The sequence below is a fragment of the Ochotona princeps genome, chromosome 32, assembly GCF_030435755.1.
Source record: "Ochotona princeps isolate mOchPri1 chromosome 32, mOchPri1.hap1, whole genome shotgun sequence".
Classification (NCBI taxonomy): domain Eukaryota; kingdom Metazoa; phylum Chordata; class Mammalia; order Lagomorpha; family Ochotonidae; genus Ochotona; species Ochotona princeps.
This window is the reverse complement of record NC_080863.1, coordinates 7,748,780-7,770,986: the sequence shown is the minus strand read 5'-3', so window position 1 is coordinate 7,770,986 and position 22,207 is coordinate 7,748,780. Positions and strand designations below refer to the sequence as shown.

General features: G+C 57.3%; 2 protein-coding genes across 2 annotated transcripts in view; one reads left to right on the top strand and one right to left on the bottom strand.

Annotated features, from left to right (window-relative positions):
* Nucleotides 1–10,307, top strand: part of LOXL2 (lysyl oxidase like 2) — a 39,252-nt gene extending 28,945 nt beyond the window's left edge. The window contains exons 7-13 of the mRNA XM_004591448.2: nucleotides 1,347–1,514; nucleotides 2,511–2,673; nucleotides 3,087–3,330; nucleotides 5,510–5,625; nucleotides 6,210–6,346; nucleotides 8,758–8,869; nucleotides 9,625–10,307. Of these exons, the coding sequence (XP_004591505.2) occupies nucleotides 1,347–1,514; nucleotides 2,511–2,673; nucleotides 3,087–3,330; nucleotides 5,510–5,625; nucleotides 6,210–6,346; nucleotides 8,758–8,869; nucleotides 9,625–9,704 (1,020 nt within the window). The 3' untranslated portion in view covers nucleotides 9,705–10,307. The remainder of the gene's footprint in view (nucleotides 1–1,346; nucleotides 1,515–2,510; nucleotides 2,674–3,086; nucleotides 3,331–5,509; nucleotides 5,626–6,209; nucleotides 6,347–8,757; nucleotides 8,870–9,624) is intronic.
* A 2,007-nt stretch (nucleotides 10,308–12,314) lies between these two features.
* R3HCC1 (R3H domain and coiled-coil containing 1) lies at nucleotides 12,315–21,565 on the bottom strand. The gene is made up of 8 exons (XM_058657453.1): nucleotides 21,440–21,565; nucleotides 17,420–17,547; nucleotides 16,947–17,084; nucleotides 15,846–16,419; nucleotides 14,883–15,055; nucleotides 14,383–14,453; nucleotides 13,479–13,574; nucleotides 12,315–12,606 (listed from the first exon to the last, which is right to left on the bottom strand). Exons 1-8 carry the CDS (start codon nucleotides 21,440–21,442, stop codon nucleotides 12,449–12,451), a joined length of 1,341 nt encoding a protein of 446 aa, XP_058513436.1. The 5' UTR covers nucleotides 21,443–21,565; the 3' UTR covers nucleotides 12,315–12,448.
* Between the last annotated feature and the right edge of the window lie 642 nt (nucleotides 21,566–22,207).

Below are 22,207 nucleotides of genomic sequence, written 5' to 3'. Positions count from 1 at the left end.
CATGTAGGCTAGCCATGCTTTGAGCCCATCAAGTACAATCATGTGCATTTGAACCTGCCATTGACAGAGTGCTGACAGGTATGGAACACACATACATGTACACACACACAAGTCGTGCTCCCAGGAGCTTACATTCCAACAGGGGTTGCAGATGGGAAACATTGTGAAGGAGCTTGGCTGGAATCGCTCCGAGTGCTGGGAGTTACTGAACCAATTGCAGCCTCCAGATGGTAAGCAGGATCATCAAGGTGAAGCTTCAGTGTGACACATGTCACCATATGACATTGCCAAGGAAGCCAGGCAGCCCTGAGAGCTACAACAAAGTCCTAAAGCCAGGAGGTCAGAGAATACGAATCTGGCTGCTCATGGGCTCCGAGTGGGAGGAAGGCAGGATCCCACTTCTTTCCAATAGAATTGTGGTTTCAAGTGGAGAAGAGGTGGTTGGAAGACAGTTGAGGCAATTAAAAAGGGCAAGTGCGTGGAGAGACTGGGAGCGGGAAGGTAGGCATGGAGCTGGAGGGATGGGAGGGGTTAGGCAGCAAACAAGCCCCACTGGGTGTGGACAAAGGAGCTCACTGCTCGTCTCCAGTTCCTGTGACAGAAGAATTTCAGGGTCAGCTCCCCAAGGCCATGCAATGCCAATAAAACTTTATTGAAACACACATCCAGTCATCTGTAGCTTGTCTGTGGTTGCTCTCAGGCTACCATAGCAAAGCAAAGTGGGTACAATGGGGTCCCACAGAGCCTAAGGATATCTGCCTCCTGGTCTTGTGTGGGAAGTGTGCTGCCCACACCCCATTCTCTGGAATGGACTGCAGTACAAAAACAAGAGGGGAGGGGAGAAGACAAGAGAACAAGTTTGGAGCTGAAAGAAAAGAGGGCATCCAACTTGGGATCTCTCAGATGCCGAGCAAAGCTATCCAGTGGGCAGCTGGTTCCCCGAGTCTCTAAGGAGCAGTCCAGGCTGCAGAGGAGGTAGGAGTGGGGAGCTAGCTAGGCAAGAAGGGGACCCGGGAGGGGGTCTTGGGGAATCCCCTTGAGGCTGTTCTTGGAGCCAACGAGTGGTTGAACAGACAGCCCTGATCGCTCCTGGAGAGCAGCCAGGCTGAGGGGTCAGAGTTCATGGTGGTGCTCCCTGGGGTCTGTGGGCTACACCAGCTTGGAACCTCCAGGGTACCTGGGCTTGGCCACCCACCGTCAGGCCAAGCTGGGCATGACTCTGCCACCCAGGAGGCTATGCAAGGCTGTTTACTGATTTTGTGTCTGATCTGACTTGGGGAACTTGGGCACTGAGGGTCCCCCCTGCCTGTCTCACCTGGTGACCGTGCCTTCTTCCTTGTCCCCAGCTCCGCCTGAGCGGGGGCCGCAACCCCTTCGAGGGCCGGGTGGAGGTGCTGACGAAGAGAAATGGGTCGCTCGTGTGGGGCACTGTGTGTGGTGAGAACTGGGGCATCGTGGAGGCCATGGTGGTGTGCCGGCAGCTGGGACTGGGCTTTGCCAGCAACGCCTTCCAGGTGAGCTGCCCCTGGCATGCACTCTGAGTGGTCTCTTTCATGGCCACACCATGCCCGCAGGAGCTGATTTTGGAAGGCCTCTCATGTACCCTTGGCAACGGGAAGCAGTGCAGGCCTTTAGGGCCATGGTGGCCCCTGATGCCTCCGCTCATTCCATCAGCAGCCACCTGGGCGTATACCCTTCCAGAACCCTTTTCACTTTGACCGTGGCCTTGTCCCTCCACCAGAGAAAGAGAATGATCCAAGGGTCGCAAGCTCAGGATCTGCTCCTGGCTACCTCCCCACTGGCCAGTTGCACGCTTGCCCCTGCCTCAACTGTCCTTCCTGTGATGTGGCCTGGATAATCCCTAGGTCCTCAATACCCTGGCTTAAACAGGAAGAGGTGTGAGTTGACTGGGTCAACTCTGAGAGGAGGTGCTGGGTCATATCCAGTCTTCCCTCCAGAATCCGCAAGGACCTGGGCCCCTGACACAGCTAAAGCATTGAGCTCATTGAAGACTGCTTTCTGGAGACTTTGAGGCAAGTCTGACCAACTGGCTGGGGACTACGATAGGCCTAGCCAAGTAGACACTTGAACTTAACCCTGGCCCAGGGGAGTCATGGTCATGCTGGTCTCTCTCCAGGGTTGCTGGGAAGACTTTGCTGAATCCCAACCCTGCTGTGAAACCCAAGCCCGAGTGACTTCAATACCGAGTGCCCCTGGTCGGTCCCTAAGCACCCTGCCCTGTGCCTCTTAGAATCTAGCAGTATTTGGAAGTTCCTGAGATACAAATTGCCCAATCTTAGCATCATGCATTGTTTTCCCCAAAGTTCATCTAACTTTTGGACACAGCTAACTATGGACATAAAGAAATGGATTTCTTACTACCTGCGAAGTCTGATTGGTTGATGGGATCGTCCAGTCAGGGTTCTGTGATTGATTACTGACAAGGCAGTGGGATAGGAAGCAACCACATGACGTTACATTCCGGCTGTTTTTCTCGTTGATTCATCCAGGAGACCTGGTATTGGCACGGAGATGTCTACAGCAATAAAGTGGTCATGAGCGGAGTGAAGTGTTCGGGCACAGAGCTGTCCCTGGCTCATTGCCGCCATGACGAGGACGTGGCGTGTCCCCAAGGCGGGGTGCAGTATGGGGCCGGAGTTGCCTGCTCAGAAAGTGAGACTTACTGGATATTGTCGCCCAGCCTGCCCACCTCCCCACCCCTAGGCTCCACCAGGGCGCCAGAGTCACCACTAATCCCTTTGCTGGGCTCGCGGGCCTCTGCCATGGGCCCAACCCAAGCAGAGAGCAGAACGAATTCCTGCCTCGTGGGGGGTGGATGGGAAGGCAGGAAGGATGACCCCATGTCCAGCCTCAATGGCCAAGACAACGGCAGGAGGCCTTGGGTTGATTTCCTCCTGTGACCTGGAGTGACATAAACTCGAGGAGGGAAGGACAGCTCAGAGGTCCCAAAGGTGAATGGAGCTAGGTAAGGCGAGGGGTTATGCTGGCCAGGAGTCAGCCATGGCGCCCTTGGGGAAGGAGGCTGCGTGCATGTGCTGAGCCTGTGTGCGCCCCCCGCCCACCAGCCGCCCCCGACCTGGTCCTCAACGCGGAGATGGTGCAGCAGACCGCCTACCTGGAGGACCGGCCCATGATCCTGCTGCAGTGCGCCATGGAGGAGAACTGTCTGTCGGCGTCGGCCGCCCTGACCGACCGCAACACCGGCTACCGCCGGCTGCTGCGCTTCTCCTCGCAGATCCACAACAACGGCCAGTCCGACTTCCGCCCCAAGAATGGCCGCCATGCCTGGATCTGGCACGACTGCCACAGGTAGGCTCCTGTGGGCCACCCCGGCTCCAGTCTCTAGGCCTCCCAGTGGAGGGGGCGGGGGCTTAGTCTCAGCGTGCCTTAGGGCCAAGAAGAGCTGCCCCCACCCCAGACGGGCACGGGTCCTGCTCTGGCACCCTGGCCTCCTGGCTTCAGGGAAGCTCAGCTCCACAGTCCATGAGCCCCTTTCACAGCTCTCGGTGCCACCAGCAAGTCTGTGTGCCCGTCAAGGAAAATGGGGGTTGTTTGAGATCCCTCAGCATCCAGCCCTGGCTGGGGCCCTGGTTCTTTCTCCGACCTTGCATTCACCCATGGGCACAGACCTGAGCTTGGCTGGCACTGGGAATGGAGCAGGCACGCGCATATGTACTCACGCACACACACGCACACACACACATATGTGCATACTTGGGGACGGGAGGAGGGATGGAGAGCCCCTGGTACTGCACCCAGGAGAAATCCTCCCAAGGGACTGCCCTTCCCCCAGCTCAGGCAACTTGCCCTGCAAGCCTGGGAAATACCTGCTCCCTCCCTGCCACCGCCTATGGCCAGGTGCACCAGCCTTACGTCCCGGGCTCCTCTCCTGTCCCTTATGGTCTAGAGCCTGGGACTGTACCTGCTGCACCCGCTCATCATCTCACAGCTCCCTTGCTATGTCCCAGCCAGGCGGTAGGCAGTCTGCCCACGTCTGGGGAGCCCCCAGGAAGGGAGCTGGGAGCTGGAAGAGCATGGGCTCCAGTACAAGTGGCAGCTGTTCAAGCCACAGGTGGCACCACTGCTGCCCAGGGCACTGTCACTGACTTGGTGCTGTCTCCCTCAGCCCTGCAGTCAGAACTGTGTGCCTGCCAGGGCGGCCTGGCCCCAGGCATGGAAGATAAAGCCAGCGAGGTCCCTGTCTTTGTCACACCACCCCTGGGGGCTAGAGGACATGCCCAGCCACCTTGCCCCATCAATGCCTCTGAAATGAGGACAAGTGCCCAGGGCAGCCAGGACTGTTCATGCTGGGGACACTGGTGAGGGGGCCATAGGCCGTAGGTATGTGTCCCACCTATAGTGACATTCTTAGATGCAGAGCTCTGCTGTGTGTGCCAGTGGCCTAAGAGGATGCTCCCTCACCAAGTGTCAGGGAGTCCCGGGGTTCTGAATGGATCCTTCTGTCCATAACCCAGTGGACAGTCCACTCGGTCTATGCTCAGATCCTGGGGGAAGGCTTTGCCAGGCTGTGGGTCCTTGTCCCTGGCACCCTGCTTGCCCCCAGGAAGCTGGCTTCTTCCAAGCTCCCCCAAGGTGAGCCTGGAAAGAGAGACTGGCCCTAGAGCCTGCCCTTCATCCCATTCTGTACACCCTCAGGGGAGTGGGAATTAGGGTAGTGTGGCATGCTAGAACCCACAGGTGCCCAGGGGCACTTTGCAAAGCAGCCGCCAGCCAGTGCCTCCCATCCCAGGGTTTCTGCACAGGCAGACGGCCGTGGGGAGGGAGGGGCGCGTTTGGATGCACTCGTGGGGAGCTAGCCCAGCCCTCGGGACAGGTAAACACATGAACAGAATGAGCCCCTCAGAGCAGCACAGACATTCTTGAGACAGTGACTCAGACCTCATGTCTCACCCTGTTCCTTTCAGAAGTCAAAAGAGAGATCTTTCCAAGGCCAGCCACTCTGGCGGCCACAAAATGCATCCCTTGTGAACCTTCTAGGACTGGCCAGCTCCTGGCTCCGTCCCCCTCGCTGCTTCTCCCCAGTAGGAACAGTGCTAAGCAGGGGAGCCTGGTTTAGCAGTTTTTGAGATTATTTTTAGCACCAACATGCAAGAAGAAAAAGAGCTTTTCCTGTTCTTCCTTACCCTCCCCCCGCACCCACCAAGGCCAACAGGTGAAGCTGGGCAGCTGGGAGCCACCATAGGGGTGGGCATAATGGCAGGAGCAGAGCAGCAGTGCCAGCGGGAGCAGGGACAGGTGCTAAAGAGGACATCCTCTGGCTGCCCACTGTCTTCGTCACCTCCGGGAGCCCTGACAGCGGGCAATGTTAACTAACCCCTGTGCTCTGAACACCAACCAAACCAGGGGCATGCCCCCTCCTGCCCTGGTGCCCCAATTCTTTCAGTGTCCCTTTTTCACTAAAAGTGTCCACAGCCCACACGCCACAGGTGATGTGAGCTAAAGTTCATTCTTATTCTCTCTCTCTCAGGCACTACCACAGCATGGAAGTATTCACCCACTATGACCTGCTGAACCTCAATGGCACCAAGGTGGCCCAGGGCCACAAGGCCAGCTTCTGCCTGGAGGACACCGAGTGTGAAGGAGGTACCTGCTCCCCGCCCTACCCTGCACCTTTCGGCTGGAGTCCAGGCCTGACACTAGGCTCTGCTACCCTGGCCACTGTCAACTCTATGTAGCTGCTCCCCTCACTGAGCCGGCTATAGCTAAGGATGAGGGATGTGGGAGACACCTGTTCTGAGGACACAGGGTTCCCCCAGGGTTGAGCTGATGGGCACCTCTTGGTGCACCTGTCTACATTGGTTTCTGGGCACAGCAGCCACAGCATACAGTCTTGGAGCACCTGCTATATGCAGGGGCTCGTGAGAAAAGTTAGACGTGAGCCTGCACCCCAAGTGCTGATAACCCCAGTGAAGGTAGCACCACACTCCCCCCGGTTTCAGTGAAACTATACACACTAGGGGTTTTCCAGGTGCTCAGGAAGGCTAGGGTGGACCAGAATGGTCAAGGAGGGCTTCCTGGAGGCAAGGGCCTGAAGGAGAAGGATGTGGGAAGGAAACTGAGTAGGGAGAGGTTAGGGTGCCGAGAGTCTGGGAGGGGAGGTTGGGAGCCTGGTGCTGCAGGGGTGAGGCACCTGGCTGATGGGCCTTCTCTCCCACCCCTGCCTGCAGACATTCAGAAGAGTTACGAGTGTGCCAATTTTGGTGAGCAGGGCATCACCATGGGCTGCTGGGACATGTACCGCCACGATATTGACTGCCAGTGGATCGACATCACTGACGTGCCTCCGGGAGACTACCTGTTCCAGGTGAGGTGGGCGTGACGAGTCACCAGGCCCCCGCTAACGAGGAGAATCAGGAGGGAGGCTGTGCAGGCACTTGGAGGCCAAGGTGCCTCAAGGTAGTATAGACTAGCAGGTAAGTCCATAAGGGACAGGTCGTGTGTGGGGCCTGCAGCTTGCAACTGGAAATACACCTGCTGCCGGCCAGCTCCAGGGCCTTGGGACAGAATGGCTTCTGTGGGATCCAGGGCATCCCACCCCTTTGGCCTCCTTCTGAGCCGCTCTTTACACCCCCCGGGCTCTCCTGTGCCCTCAGCCTGTCACAGTGTGTGCTGTGCCCTAGAGAGCAAGGCACTCATGTGTGTTGGTGACTGCCTCACTCAGAAGTATCTGTGCTCCAAGAAGTAGCCATGGAGGGGGACACTTCCCATGCAAAGAAACATACCTGGTGTGGTGGGATGTTGACCACCAGATGGCCCAGCTGTCTGCCTGCTTGGTGGGGACTTGCACGCACTCTGCCCAACTAGAAAGCAGGCTGGTCCTGAGGCAGAACCCGGAGCCCCTCCTCCTCTCTTTCCTGCAAACAACTGAACGCTCCACGCAGGGCTCTGGGCAGTGCAGGAGCCAGCTCAGGACAACAGGGCCCACACAGCCTTCGTTCCATGCTCCTCGCCCCACCCATCTCACTGGGTGGCACGGTGAGTGACCAGAAATGTGTCATTCCACCTGGAAGCAGTGGCTGGGGGCACTGAGCCAGCCCTGGTGCTTCCTACTTGCGGTCCTCTGAAGAACCAGCGCCCGCAGCAGTGACCAGGGCGGGCTGTGCGGCAGTTTGCTGGGCAGGGGCTGGCAGTCAAGTGGTCCAGCACTTGTGCAGCCGTGAGGCCAGACCACAGACTGGGAGGCAAAGTCCCAGACTGGTGGGGTAGGGTTTAGGGAGGGTGGAGGAAGTGCGCTTTATTTTTAGAACCAGGCCATGTGTGGCTCCGTGCACGTAAGTGGTACCTGGCAGGCATGTGGGCGAGTGTGTTCCCCACAAGCACTGTAGTCATATAGTCGCCATGCAGATTTGTGTCGACCCTGGTGAGCATGCCGGCTGCCCTTGAGTCTTCCCACCAAGGGAGACTGTCAGCCCAACAGCCAGGGCTCAGCAGCAGCCTCCTCTGTGCTCCCGTGTCCAATTAGCCAAGTACACTTGTGCAGGGCCCGCTATGCCTGGGAAGTCACTGCATATCAGGGCCTGCCCATGTTGCAGATATACCAGTGCCTGCTGCTGGGGACAGGAGGAAGTGACGTCCCAGACAGCGATCCGTGTGTGTGCAAAGGTTCCTGGGAGCTCTGGCTTCATCCTTGTCCTCCAAATATCCCCAGGCTTACGGAATGCCAGGAAAGTCCCTTCCCATGTTCTCTCCCAGGATGCAGGGCCGAGCTATGGCCTTGGGCTATACCACAGGATGCCTACACGCCATTGTGTTCTAGACGCCACCTCTCTGTGTGTTTTATTTCCCCTGTGTCAAGCCTGGGGACAAAAAAGGGACAACTGGAGCGATTGGGTAGAAAATAAATTGAAAACAAAGGCAGGCCACCCCTAGGTAGGACCCTGAGCCTCTGCAGGGTCTCCTGGCAGCCCCTGGTCCCCAGGCCAGGACACAATGCTGGAATGTGGGGCAGACCTCAGTTCCCATGGCATCTCGGGGGGCAGCTCCAGGGTTGTATCAAGGACTTCCTGGGACCCCCAAACCTAGGAAATGCTGCTTCACAAGTAACCTTCACCCACCTGCCTTCCCAATTTGGCCAGGCCCTCCAGGTGGGGTCATCCTGCGTGCCCACTGTCCCCCTAGTATTCTCTACTTCCCTCCTCCACCTCTCCGTGTCTAGGTCCCCTCTCAGAATGAAGTCCCTACAGCTTCGGGCACGTCCACTTATGGCTGGGCCAGTGCAGAGGAAGGGGGAGGGAAGAGGTGGAAGGTGCCCCAGCCTGGGTCCTGGATCCAGTTCCAGGTCCTGGATCGACTGGCAGCATGGGCAAGTGTAACCCATCACCCTACACAGTGAGTCAAGGCCTGGGGAGAAGGGACATGGCCAGACCCCCCAGGGCAGCCCCCTTGTCCCACCCCATGACCTCCAGCCCTCCTTCCTGCTCCACTGTGGCAACCTGTTCCTTTTGTACCCTCCTGCAGCTGGCTCAGGGGCCTTCTGAGAGCACCCAGGGGACGGGGGCAGCTTTTGGAAGGCCTGCCCTTAGTAAAGACACAGGTGCAACATCTGTGCATGCATGTCACAGTGAGATGGACACAGAGACCAGGCCACCTGCCCCCAGCTGCCCAGTGCCTGCCACACCCTGTACCATCCCCTGGCCCTAGAAGTGGGGCTGGGCTGAGGTGGCCGACGTGGGCATCAGCGTCATCCGCTGACCTGATTTCCTGTCCCGGCTCTAGGTTGTCATTAACCCCAACTACGAGGTCTCCGAGTCTGATTACTCCAACAACATCATGAAGTGCAGGTGCCGCTACGACGGCCATCGCATCTGGATGTACAATTGCCACATTGGTAAGTTCTCTCCTATCCCTGCTGCCTCCACCACTGTGGGAGACAGGCAAGGAGCAGCTCCCCGCTCCTGGGCCTGGGAGGGAGCCAGTGTCACAGCCCCAGGTTCAAGAAGCAAAGCCATGGGTGTAGAGACCTGGAGGGAACCCAGGCCTCCCTGAGCTGGGTGCGCCAGGGAGAGTTTCTGCCTGCAGAACGCAGCAGGCCCAGACCCCAGAGGCTGGGTAAGGGCCGCAGCTGAGGTCACCGCTGACCCAGGACACATGTGGCCTCAGAACCCTGGGCCTCAGCTTCCCTCTAGTCGAGGGCTGCAAGCTACTTACTGAAGACCCATGGGACCGGCAGTGCATCAGTCGGCTTGTTGTCATGGTAACAGAGGAGAGGTTTGCAACAGCCGCTGACCAGGAGTGGCCTCCAGTGAGGTGCTCCCGCCCGCAGAGCACACGGTGCAGTGTGCGTGGGTCTCTGTGCTGCCTGGGCTCTGCTTACAGCCAATCCCTCCTCTTGGCACCACCATCGTGAGACCCTGGAGGGGGCTTCCCATGTGAATTTAGCCTCCTGTGTGAATTCTGGGTAGGGGCATTCAAACCAAAGCCTGGCAAGGAACATAAAGAGCAGCGAAGGGCCTCCTCTTTGGTGAAGGAAGGTCACCCACTCACTCAGCTGCTCTGTGCCCAGCTGCTGCCCTCACCCCGACCCCCAAGGAGGTCACGGGGCAGGGGCTGAGCTCCTCCTATGCTCCAACCCCCTCCCCGCAGGCGGCTCCCTGAGCGACGAGACGGAACAGAAATTTGAACACTTCAGCGGACTCTTGAATAACCAGCTGACCACGCAGTGACGAGCCACCCTGGTCACCTGTGTCTTCGGGGGCCATGCCACACCTTCCCGCACACCCTTGCCCGCCACCCTCCCCGCCAGCGTACCCAGTCCTCCAGGCACCAGCAGCGTGTCCCAGGCTCAGGAAGAAGGCGATGCTGCTGTCACTCAGCAGGTGCTGATAGCCGCCTGACCTCTGCAAAGCCCTCTGGGGGCCAGGACCTGCCCACGGGGCCACACGAACTGTGCAGAAGCTAGCGCTGCCCAAGGTGCAGACTGGGGTGGCTGGTCCCCGTCCGTGTCATGGTCCATCCGAGGGCTGCCGCAGCCCAGCCCCCTGCAGAAGATGTGGGGCCATTTTCTTCTCAAGGTGCGCATGTGGGTAAACGTGACCCCACGAGTGATCAGGCAGAATCCCGTCCTTCCTGGGCCATTTCCAGCAAACTTGAATATCTACTGAACCAGCTGCCTCTTGTCTCCCGTATTCACGCAGGACAAGTAGGATCGCCCCGTATCCATGAGAGAAACATTCCAAGACTCCTAAGGATGCCGAAGCCACATGAGAGTTCTGAACCCTGAGTACATATATGTGTCTTCGGATACAGATAAAGATATATATGTGTATATATATGTATGTATGCTCCGCTAGGATGACGTTTGTTTAGGCACAGTAGGGGATTCTTCGCCCGTAGCCTTGAGCTAGAACCCTTGTAACAGTAGTACTGTAATAAACATGTGAGAGTGGTCTCTTTCCAAGCTCTGCTTTCATCTTTTCAGAGAGGAAGCTGATGGCTTGTCTCATGCGGAGGCGTCACTGCTCACCAAAGCAGGGTCCCTTGGGACACAGGCGCTGGGACGCCCTGGCAGTGCCGTCTCAGGGGCGACTGAAGCGTCCTCGGGGTGCCTCGTGGGCAGGTGGCAGAGATGTCACAGACAACCCTGCACAAAAGGCTGATGGACGAGCAGGGCAGGGCAGAGTGCCACCACCGCAAGGCGGCCACGCTGCTCAGGAGGCGTACCAATCAGGACTTGGGAACTGCTTCTTTCTGGAACGTTCCAAGTTGTGAATAATGGAAACTGCAAAGCCAAGCCAGGGATCAGGGGAGGCCCCTGTGTTTTCTGATTGGCTGAGGCGTCTTGCCTCATGTTCTCTTCATTTTTCAAGAGACCACTTTTACATTTCCACAGCCTTTAGTAGCATTTTGTTTAAAGATTTATTTATTTTTATTGCAAAGTCAGATACACAGGAGGAGAGACAGAGAGGAGGATCTTCGTCCATTGCTTCACTCTGCAAGTGGCCACAATGGCTGAAGCTTAGCTGATCTGAAGCCAGGAGCCAGGAGCTTCTTCTGGGTCTCCCACGCGGGTGCAGGGGCCCAAGGCTTTGGGCCGTTCTCGACTGCTTTCCCAGGTTGCAAGCAGGGGGCTTGATGGGAAGTGGGGCCACCAGGATTAGGATCAGTGCACATATGGCATCCCAGTGCATGCAAGGCAAGGATTTTAGCCACTAGGCTATCGCGCCAGGCCCCTTTAGTCATTTAATATCAGCTGGGGACTGGTATTGTGGCACAGTGCATCAAATAGCTACCTGTAATGCTGCCATCCGATCTGAGTACCTATTCAATCCTGGCTGCCTTGTTTCTGATCCAGCTCCCTGCTAGGAACCTGAGAAGGCAGCAGCAGATGGCCTAAGTGCTCGGGACCCACACGGGCAGCAGAGATGAAGCTCCTGGCTGCGGCCTGGTCCAGCCCCAATCACTGCAGCCATTTAGGGGGTAGACCAGCGCACAGGAGACTCCTTCTCTAACTCTGCCTTTCAGATAAATGAAATAAATCTTTACTGGGCTTTGGAAAGTACCCCCTCCCTTCAAGAAAGCAGCCAGCCTACCCATGTGACTGGCTGCCCCAGTTATAGGAGGTACTGACCGAGTCGTGCTACGGCCAGGGTGCTGGGCCACCAGGACTCCTACCAGACACATGTGGTAGCACACCACAAACTTAGCGCTGGTGATGTGCGCACGATGGCTGAGGCACTGCAGGGCCCCCCACCGCCAGAGGAGCTTGCTTCCGAGGGGCTCCGCCAGCCCCATGACCTGGCACAGCCCCTGGGGCCTCGTCCATGCAGCCGTCAAAGGGACACCACGGACATGAACAGCACACGAGCCGGCCTCTCTTGAATTCCTCCTGGCATTTACTGAAACTGGTAGGACAGCGATGCTGGGACCAGGCGGGACAGTCCCAGCCAGGACTCCTCTCTATCCGGAGTGCTGGAGAGCTCCACACACAACTGTCTTGGCACCCACCTCACCCAAGCCAAAAGCCACAAGGGTGCCAGGTCCTTCCACCCAGGGATACCCCAAGATCTGCTCTCACAAGGGAAGCGGCCCAGTTACGCATTCAGACTTGCCTTTGTATCTGCATCCTGCCTTCCGCCTCGCCAGGTGGCAGGGAGATCAGCCAAAAGGCTTGGGACCCCCAGCACTGCCACGCTGTGTCACAGGGCAGGTACCACCAGCCCCAAACTGGGCAGACTGCACAGTCCCCTGGGGAGCCTCCTCCTCTAGCAGCCCCAGGTCCGCCACGGGGCCAGCACCTGCTCGCATCCCACCCCAGTCAGAGCATCTCCAAGCTGTCACAGCAGAATATCGTTTATTTTGGCTCAAGTGCTGGGGCTGGGCCACGCGGAAGCCCACGAACCCAGAGGATCCAGTGATGGTGCGGGGCTTGCCCTGGTGTCTGGGAAAGGCTCATGGTTTTGGGCCCAGCTCAGTCCTGGGGCACAGTCTTCGGGGTGGCAGGGGACTCTGGATGGCAGGCCGCAGGCCGCTCTTTCTTCCTGTGTCTGAGCCCTAGGGCGCGGGCCACCAGCCTCCGGGCCACAGCCGCGTCTGTCTGTGGCCTCTCTCTCGCCAGCCGCAGGAGCTCTGAAAGGAAGGTCCCAGGGTGAGGACTTGCACACGAGGCTGTGGTTACTGCTCCAACAGGGGACACAGACACCCAAGCCAACCTCCAGCACCCCACAGGTGTGGCCAGATGTCACAGCAAGGGGCCACTGAGGGTTTCAGACTTCCCCAAGCCCAGCTTGCCCCACCCCCGTCACCCCTCAGCAGATCTGTTCCTCTATCTGGGGTTAATTTTGCCCATGGCTAGGGGAGGGGGATTGAGCCAGGACAGGATACCCAGAACTCCTGGACCTGGAAACCAGACATTTGCTGTCCCCAGGAGGTCTGGCGCAAGGGGATGGACAGCCTTGCGGGCTACTGCTGGGCCTGTTCTGCCAGCTGCCACTGTGCAGTGGTGGGAACTGGCCTCTGGAAGCCCCACTGTGCCTTGGAGGAAGACAAGGGCAGGAGGTAGCACTTCTCAGAACCTCCCATGCACCCTCCCTGGCCCCAGCGGGGTCTGTCATTTCCTTCCCTTCAATGTCGCTCTCCCCAGTCTAGCCCAGACCCTCACTCATCTTACAAAGAAACCAACTCTGAAGCTATGGAACTTGCTCAGGGTCAACCTGAATAAGCAACAGAGCCACAATGTCCCTGAAGCCTAAACTCTGCACACCCCTTAGGATGTGTCTTCCCTGGCTCCCAAGAACCCAAGCTGGCCCCTGAGCAGCACTCAGGACAGGGACCCCTACCCTGGACAGCCTCCCACCCTAGGTGCCCCAGACCCTCTGGAGAGGGGAGCGTAGTCCAGGATGCCTAACCAGCAGGAAATGAACAAGAAAGGCTGAGGGGGCACAGAGAGGGAAGGTTCCTCCCCGCCCGCAGTAGACAGGCTGCACCTGCCATGTCCTTACTTGGCCTCTGCAGCGCTCTCAGCTTGGACTGCTTGCTGCCCTGCGTGAGAGGCCGGATCTTCAGCACCGAGAACTCCCTGCTCAGGGCTTCAGCAGCTGTGGGAGGGAAGCAACCCTGGAGCCATCTGTCCCGGGGGATGCCCCCACGCACCACCCAGAAAGGATGCAGCCGTGTCCAGCTCTCCTCGAAGCTCAGGGAAGGGCTGAGACAGCCGAGCCTCGCCCTGCCTGGAGCTCCGCAGCCTGCACAGAGGGCTGGGCGCCCAAGGGCCAGGCATACACACACACCAGCCCCCACCCAGCCGTGATGTACACGGAGAAGGCCAAGAAGCCTAGCCAAGGGCTGCAGCGGCCGTTTATAAATGCATCCAGCGTGAGCAGAGGTGGGCCAGGGGCAGCACAGCCCGACAGCAAAGAGTGCTGGTCAAGAAGCCGCATGCATGGTGACCCCAGCTGGGAGTCGGGAGGGGGCCTTATCACAGGAGTGGACTCTGGTGCCCTACAGTCTCCTATCTATAAAATAGATGTAACCTGCCCCGTGTCCTGAGGCCAAGGGAACAATACACTCACACACATCAACTCAAAGCCTGCTGGAGGCCTCTGTCCCTTCATAAAGCCAACACCTGCTCACCTGTGGCCTCCTTGAACATATGCGTCTGTGCAGGGCTCAACCTTAGTGCCCATGACGGGTCACTGATGGCACCAGCGTGAGGAGGAGGGTGAGGCGCAATGCCCAGAGCTTCCGGGGCCCGCCCAGCTGGCCTCCCTTTGGCTCACCAGGAGCTGGGAGCCTGCAGGCCCCATGACTCAGGGTCGACCCTCTGCCCCCGGGGCTACCAAGGGTCCTCCCTTCTTCACAGCAGGAGCCGAGCCCCATCGTCCCCAGCTCCCGGAGCAGCCTTACCTGAGGCCACACAGGGAAAGATGCCAAGTGCGTGAGTGTCGTCCACCCACTGAATCTTGAACCCCTTCTCCCTGTGTGGGGGGTGGGTGAAGGAAGAGGCAGCAGTGGACAAACAGCCAAAGCCAACACCCTGTCCCCTGTCCCCCAGAGCAGGTCCCCACCCTGCTCCGATTCCCCAACCCTACAAGTGCCAGACAGGCCTGAGCGCACCATGAATGGTCACATGAAGACTGTGACGTCAGAGGGTGGCAGCCAGGTTCTAGGGGTCCGGAAATAAAAAGGCAGGACCCAACAGGCACATATGGCACTCGGCAAAAGTGGCTCCTCGCTGGGAACTGCCAAGGCCAGGCCTGAATGTCGGTGGCTGGCGGGAGACAAGGGGCTCACAGACAGGGGGACCCAGGCCCTCACTTTGCACCATAACAGAGCTGTGTCCTGGCTCCTCCCTGGGGAGGCCAGCACCCCACCTTCCCCATCTCCCCCACCCAACCCTGACTCACTGGAACTCAGAAAATGTGGCCAGGAGGTCCTCTGTCTTTAGTACAGGTTCAAAGTCGTAGATCTCCACCACGTGGGCCAGGTCCTGCTCCGCGGGCAGCTCCTGGGCGCAGGAGGACGCGTCCACGCGGACCAGCTCTACCTGGATGTCCTTCTCCGTCAGCTGGGCCTTTATCTGGGGGAGAAACCAGACCCTTCAACATGGGAGGTCTGACACGCAGGGCTCTGATGAACTGGTTCCCAAGCCGCCCTCCGTGAGCCCTGCACAGGGAGCCCGGCCTGACAGGAGTCTAGGGAGGGACATGTGCCGGTCAACTGGCAGGAAATTGAGAGTTTTGTGGGCTGGCACCTGCTTTTAAGGTGCATCCCTACTGGGGGATGTACTGGCCAGTGTATGTCACAGAATCCTGAACACCATATTCTATCCACTCCCTTTATAGATTGGACGACTCAAGGCCACAGAGCTGAGAGGATGGCCCAAAGCCGCCAAGCCAGCAAGAGACCCAGTTGGACAAGTCCAGTGACATGAAGTAAAATGTTCTGGTCTGCACTCATCTATGAAATGAAAACAGAAAGATGCGCACACTCCCCACTGACCCCACAGCAGGCAGCCAGGGCAGGATATCTGGTTCCAAGGAAACCAGCCTGGCTGGGCAAAGCCCCAGGTGGAAGAGTCGCTGTGGAGACCATCATCCAGAGCACAGGCCAAGCACCTCCGCGCACCCTGGCCCTGGCGACCTCGCCAAGCTCGCATTTTTGTTCTTTTTTTCCCATGAGGCAAGTGACACTCCAAACAGCACAACGACCTGCCCAGAGTCACAGGCTGCCGAATGGCTGGCGGAGGCCAATCATGGCTCCTCCTGGACAACTCCTAAGAACCTTCATCTTCACACCCAGGCCTGAGCCACCCATGGCCAGGGCCCCCCGCAGGTGCACCCTTCTTCCCAGATCCAGAGCCTCCTCACCTCCTGCAGCAGCTCGCTGTAATCATCCTCATCGTCAGAGCAGCTGGCAGGCTCCTCCCCTTCCTCCTCTTCTGCCACCAGGCCCGTCTCGGGAGAACTTCCCTTCCCCTCCTCCTCCAGGTCCGGCTGCGGGGTGGCTGTCTCCACCCTGTCTCCCTTCCCCGAGGGACTCCCAGGCCCTGGTGGCTCAGGACCAGCGGGATCCAGCAATGACCCATTCTCGCAACTTTGGTCTTGGTCCCTCGGGCTCTCTGCCACCTGAGTCACCAACACGGGAAGTTGTTGATCAGAGCGGCTGACACCAACATCCGCAGGCTCCTCCGCGACCCCAGGGACTGGGGTTTCTCCCTTGCGCTGCGGCGAGGAGGTCTCCGCATCTTGTTCTTGTCTGCGTAGCACCCGAGGGACATACAAAGGCTGGTCTGGCTTGCGTCCGCGATGCCATCGGCCCTGCCGGCCACCTCGGGGACCTGCAGATGTTCCCTGGTTTGGTGACGGCCGAGGACCGCGGTGCTTGCCAGGCTGGGGGGCAGGAGGGCGACCAGGACCCGAGCTGCCATCTGCACTGGGCACTCTGGAACAAGACGAGGCGGGGATGGTCAGAGTGCATTCAGGGTTGTTTTAGCAATCTCCATTCCCTCTGCTTACAAGACAGGCTGGCTGTGAAACACAAGCCACATCTCCAGCAGCAGTCTCGTCCTCCCAGCCCTCCAAACTTCACCGACCAGGGGCTGTGGTCAGTGGCAGGCCTGCGCCGTGTGGTAAGGTTGCACAAAGCTGGAATGCTTCCACAGCACCCGACTCAGGCCATCTCTCCACCACTAAGTGTTGCAGAGTGTCACATAACCACCTACATTCCAAGAAACACCTGCTACGTGAAACATCAGGGTTGTTCAGCACCCATCCCTGTGAGGCACACCGGGGACATACTGCAGGCCCCACAGGGGCTCCTCCCTACCCTCTCTGAAAGGGACATTGCCTCCAAGCCAAGGAGCCGAACAGGCCAGCAGCCCAGGGGATCCCCGACCCTGACTCCTGCTGTGGTCGACATTCCAGCCACCCACCGGCAAGGACCTGCTGGAAGACAAGTGGCCTAGGTACCTGATGTCCGAGTGACAGATGACGGTCCTTCTCCTCCAGCCCTCGCCGACAGAGAAGCTGCTCAAAACATCGAAATTCTCTGTCGTTCTGTGGATCAGGTACCGGAGGCGGCTGGAGAGCGCAGGGAAGAGCAGGACCCTGGGAAAAGGAACCAGAAAGATGTCGAGCCGCCTGGGGCCGATCCCTCCCTTGGGGGAGGGTCCCAGCCCCACTCCATGCAGGAGGCGTGGAACACCCAACTCCTCCTGCTCCACCGGGTCCCATCCCATCCTGGCCGACATCCCCTCGCCTTGCCCCGAGTCAAGGATAAAAAGGCAAGAAGAGGCCGCGGGCAGCAGACGTTAGGACTAACGGCCCCCGGGCTGCTGGCCCCCTGGAAACAAGAGGTGGGGGCAGGGGGGCCCCCAGGAACCCTGCCCTCCTGCTCCCCAGCAAGCCAGGCGCACCCTCGTCCCTCCCTCCACCCCCCTTACTTCGACAGCTCCTTCTGCAGCACGAAGCGGGCCAGTTCTTCCTGGATCCCGCGGACGAAGTCATTCTCGGCCGAGGAGAGGAAGACGCCGTCCAAGCAGATCAAGGCCAGGGTGGCAGGTGGAGTAGCCTGAGGAGGCGGGGTTGGGGGGGACAGGGAGGACAGGGCTCGAAGGGTCCCCAGGTCGGTCAAAGGAGAAAGACCCCTGCTTCCAGCCTCAGCCTTCCTCCCCGCCCTGGCCTTGGGTGCGGCGCTCCCGTTCCCCCGAGGGCTTCCGGACTCCAGGGCACGTCCCTCCCCGCCGAGCCACCGAGTCCCCCGCAGGACACTCGCCCACCTGGGGCCGGCGCACTCACCCCCGCCCGTCCCGCGCGCCCCGCACCGGCTCGCAGGAGACTCCCCAGCAGCCTCCGCGCGCCCGACCGCCCGAGAGGCTGAGGGACTCAGTCGGGATGCAGCGCCACCGCACGGCTTGGGGGAGGAACCGCAGGGGATGCCGAGGGGCGTGGGATGCATGCTTGTGGGGTACGGGGCTAGGGGTGGGGGCGCATCTGCTGCTGAGGTAACCATTACTGCTTCTCCCCGGGCGATGCAACTAGCGACATGTATGTATTGGCAAAGCGACACCTAGAAAGTCGCCTGATACGGACCCTGGGAGGGGACCCAACGGCTGGGTTCCCGTCGCCCACCTGGGAGACTTGGATTGAATTTCCTGCTCCCACTTTCAGCCCAGCCCAGTCCTGGCTGTTGCATGCATTAAGGGAGAGACCCAAGAGATGCGAGTGTATTCTGAGTATTTCTCCTCCTTCCCCTCCCCATATCAAATGAGCAGTTTAAGACAAATTTATTTCTGCAAAAGAGTCACAGAGAAGGAGAGACAAAGAAAGATCTTCTGTCACTACTCAGAGCTGCAATGATCAGGGCTATTCCATACTGAAGCGCTGAAGCTGGGAGCCTCATCCAGGTCTCCCGCGGGGGTGCAGGGTCCCGAGGCTTTGGGCCATCTTCTGCTGCTTTCCCAGGCACATAAGCAGGAAGCTGTATGGGAAGTGGAGCAGTCAGGACTTGAGCCAGCATCTATGTGGGATTAGCCTTTGAGAGCCAAGTTTTGGGACAGGGGAGGAGAGTCATGAAGGACAGGCAGGATGGGGGCCACAAGGGCTTATCCATGGAGAGGCCCACTGGGAGAAGAAACCTGGGGATAGAAAATGAAGTGAAAATCCTAGAGGCATCTTGATCTGTCACAATGCTTCCGCTTATTTCTATAAAAGGCAAGATTAGGTCCCACTTATAAAAACCACCTTTCCAGGGGCCAGCACTATGGCGTATCTCTGAGTTAAGCCTCCACCTGCAGTACTGGTATCCCAATATGGGTGTCAGTTCCAATCCTGACTGCTCCACTTCTGACCCCGCCCCCTGTTAATGAGCCTGGGAAGTCAGTGGAAGAGGGCCCTGGGCCCCTGCACCCCCATGGCAGGCTCAGAAGGAGCTTCAGGTAAGCCCGGCTCCCGCCACGGCAGCCATTCGGGCAGTGAACCGGCAGATGGATCGTCGTCTCTGTTTCTCCTTTCTCTGTAAGTCTGGCTCTCAAATGAAATCAATCAATCAATAAATCTTTACAATGATAGTATTTATCAACTGAAGTGTAAAAACAGTTCATGAAACTAGGTGTTCAAATTGGTTCTTTTTTCGAAACGAATGTAAATTAAAATCTCAAACACCGTAAGCAGCCTTTTGTGAGTAAAAGCTACTTTCAGATAGGAACGTCTACGTGAAACTCAATGGAAAAGCCAAAACAGCTCTTACAGGCAGCACTTGGAACACGGCCATCCCCTGCCGGAGTGCCTGGCTCCAGGTCTTCCCCAATCCCAATGCGAGCTTCCTGCTAAGGCGCATCCTGGGAGACAGCGCTCGGCAGCCCACCATGGAAATCCTGCAACGGGTTAGGGTTCCAATCTGGGATGGGAGAAGTGGGTGAAAGAAACACCACACCACTCGGTCCATGGCCCAGGGACTCTGAAATATCAAGGAAACCTGCTCCCGTGGCAGCTGGGTTGGGAGCTGGCCCCTCAACTTGGCAGTTCCCACCTGCGGGCTTCCTCAATTCCACTTATGGCCTTGAAGCAGAAGTATTAGGAAATCACAATTTTGATGGCTTTGAGAAAAGAGAACATACTCAAAAAAGTGCAATAAGGCACCACGAAGGAGACATTTCTGCACACACGGACGGGGCCATGACACAACCGAGCGTGAAGACTGACACTTGGATCTAATATTTCCCTCAGCCCACCCAGCTCAAGTTCATGTTCTATCGAATCTTAACTCCCAAACTACCACAGGAGTGGCCACCTTGGTCTTTGTGTATTTGTATTCAAAGATGAAGTATTGAGTATTTTGGTGGCATACAGAGAGCCAACGGTTTTCCAACCCCTTGTTCCTCCACGACAACATTAATTTGGGGTGCTGAGCACATTGTAATCAGCCCTAGTTATTAGTGTATTCGCTTGCTCTTCGCAGCAACAAATGCTTTGGAAATGAATCATTTCAATTAAACATATTCAAATGAATACTTCAGTTATTTTATGTCAATCAACATTTGCAGGCACCAAAGATAACAGTTTGTTCCTTTTACCCCTTTGATTTTCAGACACTGGTAAATAACGCCAAGTGGTCATATATAACAACAAAATAATACCAACGGACACTCTGTTTTCTTAGCTCTTTGGAACGTACATTTTTCCTGGCTTTGACTCTGTTTAAATATGGACTACGTGTAGTTCCAGAAATGAAAGACATGCATTGCGCCCAAAATGAGGTTTTTAGAAACTGTTTTAAAGATCTGCCTGGCAGGGTTGACAGGGCAAAGGGGAGTCAGAGAGAAACCATCTTCCATCCACTGGTTCACTCCCCCAAAGACCCGCAACAGTGAGTCCTAAGCCAGGAACTCAGTCCAGGTCCTCCATGGATGACAGGCAGCCAGGTACCTTCTGCTTCCTAGGGTGCTGCTCAACTGGAAGCTAGGTTGGAGCCGCAGAGGAGCCACAGCCGGAGCCAGGCATTCCGATATGGGAGGTAAGCTTCCCCGGCAGTGGCTTAATGCACTGTGCCACAACCCCTACCCCAACAAGATGAGTTTCAATGATTCCAAGTCATTAGAAATGTAAATGTAAGCTGAACGTGTGAGGCTGTCCCAGTGTAAGTTGTCGGAATTATTGCGCAAGGACTTGTAAAGGATGAGCAAGATGAATGCGCCCTATTTGAAGGTCAGATCGCCAGAATAATTATCTGGAACTTAGACCATTCAATGACTCTTCAAAGAGAAGTGCTGTTTAGATTCGTCATCTCACAGGCTGGGGCTGGGAGTTAAGATACCCACATCCCACAGCACAGCGCTGGAGGTCAACTCCTGACCCCTGGCTTCCTGCTAATGTGTCCCCCAGGAGCCAGCAGCGATGGCTCAGGCAGCCACACTTCTGTTATCCAGAGAGATAATCCAGGGAGACCTGGATTGTATTCCCAGCTCCTGGCTTCGCTCGTGGCCCAGAAGGAGCTGCTGTGGGCACCTGGAGGCACGAGCCAGCATATGGTAGTTTTTGATCTCTGTGTCTTGGTCTGTAAAATAAATAAATATTAGATTAGGGCCTGGTGGCATAGCCCAGTGGCTAAAGTCCTCGCCTTGAACATGCCGGGATCCCATATGAACGCTGGTTCTAATCCCGGCAGCTCCACTTCCCATCCAGCTCCATGCTTGTGGCCTGGGAAAGCAGTAGAGGACGGCCCAAAGCCTTGGGTCCCTGCATCCGCGTGGGAGACCCGGAAGAGGCTCCTGACTTTGGATCGGCGCAGTACTGGCCGTTGCGCTCACTTGGGGAGTGAATCATCAGATGGAAGATCTTTCTCTCTGTCTCTCCTCCTCTCTGTATATCTGACTTTGTAATAAAAATAAATAAATCTTTAATAAAAAAATAAATATTAGATTAAAAAAATAAAAGCAGACTGGGCTTAATTATTGTTTTCATACCATGTGGACACAGCACCTCTGCACCTGCCCCTGGAAGCGGCTTCCGGCTGCCTGGCTCCCAACCTCAGGGTTCTGGAGTCCAGCGCTCCAGGACAGAGACGCGCAGACGGAACGCACAGAACCTTCCGGCAGCTCTGTCCTCCCGTTTCTATGGCAGCACAGGTTCTGGCTTGCTCTTCTCATCTCTCATCTCTGAGTATTCTGGGGTGGTTCCTCCTCCTTTCATCTCTGAAGCTTGAAAGGCCTTGAGGCCCTGTCCCTGGCTGCCCCCGCGTCAATGAACAGCACGCACCGGCAGCCACATCCTTATTCTAGCCCCAATGTAGCTGTTCTCGCTAGGTCCCCCTTTCCATCCTTCTTCTACTTAGGGTCCCTGTGGGCTCAACTGCAAGGCATCTCTGGACACTGGCTCCTTCTGACCCCACTTCCATCACCACTCTTGGGCAAGCCTCTGCCAGGGGGCAGCCATACACCTGCTTCCCACACTATACCACCCTGTATCACCCTGTACCTCCCTGTACCTCCCTGTATCACCCTGTACCTCCCTGTACCTCCCTGTATCACCTGTATCACCCTGTACCTCCCTGTATCACCCTGTATCACCCTGTACCTCCCTGTATCTCCCTGTATCACCCTGTACCTCCCTGTATCACCCTGTACCTCCCTGTATCACCCTGGATTATCCTGTATCATACCCCCAGTTTCTGAGAAATGGACTACATTTGGAGATCGGGTCTCTAATAGTCTTTGCTTTTGCAACTATTATAC

What these genes read in the sequence shown, in the direction of transcription:
- R3HCC1 (XM_058657453.1), bottom strand. An exon ending in CTGCAGAAGGAGCTGTCGAA is followed by an intron (nt 17,085 to 17,419) that starts GTAAGGGGGGTG and finishes TCCTTTTCCCAG; the next exon opens with GGTCCTGCTCTTCCCTGCGC. An exon ending in GCCACATTTTCTGAGTTCCA is followed by an intron (nt 14,454 to 14,882) that starts GTGAGTCAGGGT and finishes CCCCCCACACAG; the next exon opens with GGAGAAGGGGTTCAAGATTC.